The following is a 6698-nucleotide window of genomic DNA, read 5'->3' on the forward strand; positions in this document are numbered from 1 at the left end:
ATGATCCTTTCTCTCAGCTGCTTCCATTCAGGGTTGCCCTCACATCCGATGTTTATCGGGATCGCAGATAGACACACATGCAGCCCATCCCTTGTGTGTGTCAGGATGAATGAAACTGTACTTGCGGAACTAATGAGTGATAGTCAATTACCAAAGCCAGTCCTTCAGAAGAGGGGTCAACAGTGGAGTAAAAATGGAGAAGGCAGTCGTTGTTATTGTTAAATCGGTTCTGTAATGGCTGCAATCACCTGTTGACAGCACCGAACCAGCGGCAGGCTTTCAAGTATTTGAGTCATTCCAACGGTATTCCATTCCAGGCGACACAATTACCACTACACAAGAAACAATACCGTAGGTATCGTTGGAATTACTTTCGATGGGCGGTTTTGCTCTAGGGATGTAGTGTTCTAGTCCTTCACCGAAGCACTCCTAAGGCACAAGTGTGATGGAAACTAACCGGTCTGAGGAGTGATCTGGCTGATCTAATAGGAATAAAACGCGGCAATAGGACGGTATTTAACGATGACTTTTGTGTGATCTTGTTATAATTTCATGCTGAAACAAACAGCTGGAGAGACTTAGTGTTTGGTGTAGCATAACCACGTGGCATTTCTGGTGTGGTTAAATCTATGCCTTTCAATGGAAAGACGAAATAACCGTCCACAACCTGAAGAAAATCGGGAATCACAGATCTGCGGACACCATTGACGTGAAAAATAATATCCGATCCAGATTATCTCGAGCTCGAACCATCTGAACTTTATTCGTCCTAATTTAGTTTTATTTTGTTGTCCGTTGACTGGCTTGTTTTATCTGCTGCTGATCGCAGATGTGTAGTCGCGCCCTTCTTGATTTTCACGGGAGACTCACCATTATCATAAACGAGAGATCCAGCTGGGATTCAGGTGAGTCTCCCTAAAAAACCAAATTGGTTTGTAACCAAGTGTATTCGTCGGAGTTCGTGCACTCTGGATTCAAGTTGAACATAAACTCGACGGAGACGAGGGGAGTGCGACCACCTGATGAGCCCCAAAATGGGTAGATTCTGTCGAGGGTGGCGTGTTACGTTTGTGGTTTCCACTCTGTTTTTAGCTTGACGAAACCTGGCACATTTTCAAAACGTTGAGAAAATAGTCGAACACATCATGTACGCCTTTTATACGTGTCCCGAAAACACTAATATCAGGGTTGCTGACGATTCAGTATATGGGGCCAAACACACTTTCATGCCCGAATAAGTCAGCAAACAAAGAATTCACAAGTTGCGGAGCAGAAAAACTTATGGTTACCAATGATCTGTACAGACTATGTCGACCAATAACACGATGGTATACTTAAACGATAAAAGGGTAGGGCTTCAGAAAGAGACCGCAACGGTGAAAAAGCTGACATAATGTCAAACACGTAGTGCAGTTTATTTACTGACAGGTTACTTAGTGGGCAAAAGGAGTGCAAAAGGAGCTAGGCTTGTTAGACTGTCAGTCAACTCATCGCACCTACTGTTTTATGTCGGTTATCCTAACTTCATAAAATTACTGTTGTTTATACTTTCTGGTAGATCCATTCTACGTTATATCAAGGCATTCTCGCTGAGCTTGGTGCAATAAATCCTCACGTTTTTACAGGTTTCAACTTGCTGTGCGTTTCTTTATTTACTTTTCTGTTAGTGGGATCGCTATGAAGGAAAATCAGGCCTTATTTAAGCTTTTTGACACTGGTGCTTCAGTGCCGTACAACCAGAATTTATTTCATATCATCGTTGTAAAGAATAAAAGTGGACGGGTAATGGAGCTAGTGCTAGCCTACCACAATCATTACGAGGTGTCTGCAACCCATTTAGACAATCTGGATAGGAAAGGACAACAACGCCACTGACTGGTCAGCAGCTATATGTTGTAGCGTCTCCGACCAGTCATACGGCGGATCAGGCGGACTTATCCTGAAAGGTGAGTCGCACCGATGGTACTCAGATTCTTCGTAGTCTCTTCCAGTCCAAGGAGTGGCCAGACTGGTCAGTATATGTTGTAGCGTCTCCGACCAGTCATACGGCGGATCAGGCGGACTTATCCTGAAAGGTGAGTCGCACCGATGGTACTTACTCAGTTCGTAGTCTCTTCCAGTCCAAGGAGTGGCCATCACTCTGCTTGCGCCATCCTGAAGTGTGCATGCCAAAACATCACTATTTTAGGCAAACGATGATTCACCGTGCGCAACACGTGGCCCAACCACTACAATATTCGGTCACATACTTCGATTGAAGTATCTGTTGCACAACCAAACACTTGTTTTCTAACTGTCACGTTGCGGATACGTGCTGCGGCTCTGAGACAGCGGTTAGCAATGTCATCCTCTCCTCTTCGAAGATGAGAAGGATGTTGTCTGCCTATAGGTCTGCCCAGATAGGTAAGTTGTCAGTCACCAGCTTTTTAAGCACCAGGGTATGAAAAACGTCCAGAGTTCGCCTCATTATCTCGTCCATCACGAAATTAACTAGGAATGGAGTGTGGGCATCCTTGTTGGACAACACTGTGTACGGAAGCTCTTGGAGAGAACCGCATATGCTCTCACATGTCTTCAAGTCCGAGAATACAAAGAAACTACCATAGTGTTAAACTTCTGGGGCACCCCTTTCTGAGCATGTCTTTAAAGGATAACATACCGGTCAACCAAGACACAAATGCGACCTGTAAATCCAGAAATACTACATTTGTGGGTCGTTACTACGCGTGGCACCTGGCGGAGTGCGAAGGTTTGGTCAGCGTAGCATTGGTCGGTCGGAAATCCGCTTGCTGTTCTCGATTCGAAGCTACATCGGCTATCATAAGGCAGTGAGGTACAAGCGATACAAAGCCTCACATTACGACTGCAGTCAAGTCAGTCCATCTGTGATCACGGCGCTATTTACGGGCTCCTTTTTCAGGAAAATGCGACGCTCTCTAGGTGGAGACAACTAGATAAGACAGGCGCTGTCTGAAGACTTCAAACTCATCCTTGTACAATATTGTTGGGAGGTCATTCGGTTCAGGAACTCGGTGGCGCCTGAGAATAACAGGCAACCATAAACTTCCAAAGCCATAAGGGTTTCCAGGTTCCAGGTTCACGGTCTTAGTACACATCGACCATCCCACCGAGTGGCAGCAGGTGGCCTACCGGTCAAGGTGTTCTTCCTTATAAAAGATGGTCGCGTAATTTTGATCCCAGATGAATTTCTTCACCGGCGGTTTCCGACGGCAGTCACAGGGATCTGGCATTCCCAGACTTCTTCCCCTCTTTCACTTTCATGCCCATTAGGCCCCACGGTTGGTATAGACACTGGCTTTCACTTGATGTCTGACAATTAATCAAGCTGAATTATTTCCAGGACCTTGCTTAAATTACTTAGATTACTTCGAAATTCAAGCAGCAATAATGATCATCAGTGCTTGACTGCCTGGTTTGCCACAGGCAGCAATTCCGGCATTGCGCATAAATGATGTCGATCTTTTCTGCACCACGAATTGACATACGTCGATCCACTAGTTAGAAGAGAGCCCAGAAGACGATTCTGAAAGATGTATCTAACTTCGGTTGCTAAGCTAGCTTTCTACCCCTTACACTGCCCTGGAAATTGAAGAGAAAAGCGTCCTCGGAGGAGTGCATGGCCAGAATGCACAAAAACGTTCCAGAAGGAGCGTAATACATAGTCTGTGGACAGCACACATCTGGAGTCTTTCAGAGTCTAATCCAAGTGGACCACCAACTGAGACTCATACACGCTAATCACGCCTGTTTGTACACTGAATTATCTAACAACTACAACGAATTATGAGCTTTTAGCCCACCTTACCAAGGCATTCAAGGCACCATAAAACCGGTGTTTGATGGTATCAGGGCTATAGTCTGTTGGGGCGTACACATACATGATAAAAAAATCCACTTCCCGCTTGTATGAACCCTTCACAGACGTTTATATAAACCACGAAGAGCTGATTATCAACCGGTATCCAGTCAAGCAAGGTTCTTCCGTCCGGTGATTTCGGTCGATACCGTCCCCTGTATATTCTACTCCGGTGGCCTATGAATCGCCAGTTACGTAGCCTATTTCCACGTAAACGTTAATTCAGACATATAAACCGGGCGTCGAAGCTTGAATATTGAGTTTAATATGCCTGAGGCTGTCGGGGCCAGCGGACGCACAGATATCACGGTCAATGCCGATGCAAGATCAGTACTGACGGATGGGCCTAGGAGGATGAGGGAGAGCGGGTGAACGAGAAAGGCCTGTTTTCCCCACCTCCTCTGCTGCACACAGCAAGATGACCCGGCTAACGACGTCACGCGACTGCCGATGTGGCATGACAGTACTTCTAATTGTAGAATAAGGATCGTGCGAGCTGCGATACTACCAGAGAACCCAAACCTAGAAAATAGGACGATTAGTGTCTTCAACTGAAGCCTCTGGTTCAAAAGCCTGGCCACATGGCAGCAGTGTTTATCGAGAAAGCTAGTGCACTACACTTTTTAAAGAGCAAGTCGCCACACATGTTCCATCCTTCAACCTGGAGGAGAGATAGTTTGTGTTGGTCTAACCTCTAACCATTGACTCTCCAGTATAGCTCACTGTGGTGCGGAACAACAAACCAGCGTCACAGCACGATAAGGTCCAGCCTTTTCGAGACGAAATGTATCTAACCTTTACATCTACATCGTCCTTTTTCATTTTATTTGACAGACGCCAAGTGACTGCTGTCAGTATCACGTGCTGGTCCCTGCTAAACGAATGGATCAGAAAACTTACTTGACGAGATTGGCCATAAGCAGCAAATGTGCCTTACTTGAGGATTTATGTTAATTTGTTAAAAATCGCAATGTCAAAGAAAGTATCCTCCCAAGATTGCTGGTCAAAACTATGTGTTCTAGAAGTTGATCCATGTTGGATAGAACTTGTTTTTGTTCGTGGCCATATCGAATGTAACACTCAAGTCATGTATTGTCGTTTCTTTATCCCACCTAGTCACTAAAGATTTACTGACCTGTGCTATGTTGAAAACTCCTAAGACCGTAGTAAAACATTGGCGCCTGAGCTGACTGCCGAACATTCAAGGCCATCTCGGTAAAACAACTTTTGGAGGGTCGACTAGATTGCTTGCGTGGTACGCAGATGATCCTTACTACGAATTTCAATGAAGTTGACCTCGGTAAAGAACCGGTGTTTGACCGTCACAGAGCAAAACACCAGTGGCTATTCATAAACTTAGATCACCGGGTCTTCTACAGTCTCAACAGTTATTTCTGTCCGTTGACATAGAGCTGTGTCTACAACAGCTAAAAATCAGGCTGTGGATCTAAAGGCTGGAAATTTTCTGTTATTTGGGAAAGTATGAGCTCTTGATGAACTAATATTGGTTGGGAACATTCCATACATTTATTGAAGAATCCCATCGAGACCTAGCAGTCTCGATATTACATCAACCATTTTGTTACTAAAACGTCTCTTCGCGGTTTTGCTTTGAAAAGACACTGTACTTCGGAAATAATAATGTAATATAAGCCTCAAAATTGAGAGACGTCGTCTGTCTGTCTATCTGTCAGCCTCTCGCCAAGAGACCTATAGGGATACATGGGACCTACAGGAGCAGCTAGTTTGTTCAGTGCACTCAGGGTGGGCGAAATTTCCCACTTAAGTAGACCGTCTTGAAACACTGTATGCATGTGCCTTCAGATCGACAAACGGAGAAACATCTGCAGAAGACTATTTTGCTTTTATCTGGTTCATTAGTAGTGAGGCATCTAAACCGCCAAAGTGGTACAGAACAACCATATCCATCGACTGAAGAATAACCGGATACCAGTGTTGACATGTTAATCCAGCCAGATCAGATGGGTCCACATAGCCTCAGGTCAGTTACCACAAGGAACTGAAACCGTCATAATGCAGCAAGATATGCCCATCGGAAATTTGTATATACAACTGAAACGTTGACTCACTTGGAAGGTGGTGAAAGCTTGGAAACGTGTCTGACAGTAGGTGCACAAGTAAGGTCTCTGAAGGGCAACCTGGGGTTGTGGTGAATGTGGTGGACTGCTAGGGCGTTCGATGATTGGCAGTCCAACTTTCGGCGACGTTGTATTTTTCGTCTTTTGTGCGCCAAGTAATGCGCTGCACACCAGTGGGTCCCCGAATCTGGTGCCGGGATAGATGGAATTCAACAGAGCGAATGCTGGAAATATTTCGCCTAAATTTTGTCGAATGTCACTTGCTTGGGCCTGTGACACCGATCTGTTTGGTCCACTCTGTGTGCAGCTGAGCAGATGAGATGACTGACCAAGCAGCTCTGTCCGCGCGCTCTGGTCTGGGGATTTCGGTAGTGTTACTAGGGCCGGGAAACGCTGAACATCTGAGGGAACAGTTGCCAGGTAGAGTTGGGCCATCAGCTGCGGCAGAGAGTTTGACGACTGGGAGTTCACAGCATTACTCGGGTCTGCCAGAGTTTTCTCAATATTTACATCATCATTTACAGCGTTACCTAATAACTGAGCAAAAAACTGAACCAGTGTAGGATCAATATGTCCACTGGAACCCTGCGCATAAGCCATAGAAGGAATTTCAGGTTTATTGTCCACACAACCCTCAGTAATTGGTGAATACGAGTTTGCGGGGGTGGCACACAGCTGTGATACGAGCCCGGGGCTATGAAGCAGTGAAGTAGTCAGCGGCT

The 6698-nt window shown here is 45.5% G+C and overlaps 1 protein-coding gene across 1 annotated transcript in view; it reads right to left on the reverse strand.

The window, feature by feature from the left end:
• Window positions 1-3946: 3946 nt before the first annotated feature.
• The window catches only part of T265_05617 (hypothetical protein), a gene marked incomplete at both ends in the record, with an annotated part of 21398 nt that continues 18646 nt past the window's right edge, over window positions 3947-6698 (reverse strand). Inside the window, 2 exons of the mRNA XM_009170676.1 lie at window positions 3947-4054; window positions 5968-6670. Of these exons, the coding sequence (XP_009168940.1) occupies window positions 3947-4054; window positions 5968-6670 (811 nt within the window). The remainder of the gene's footprint in view (window positions 4055-5967; window positions 6671-6698) is intronic.

This window comes from Opisthorchis viverrini, assembly GCF_000715545.1.
Source record: "Opisthorchis viverrini unplaced genomic scaffold opera_v5_109, whole genome shotgun sequence".
Classification (NCBI taxonomy): domain Eukaryota; kingdom Metazoa; phylum Platyhelminthes; class Trematoda; order Opisthorchiida; family Opisthorchiidae; genus Opisthorchis; species Opisthorchis viverrini.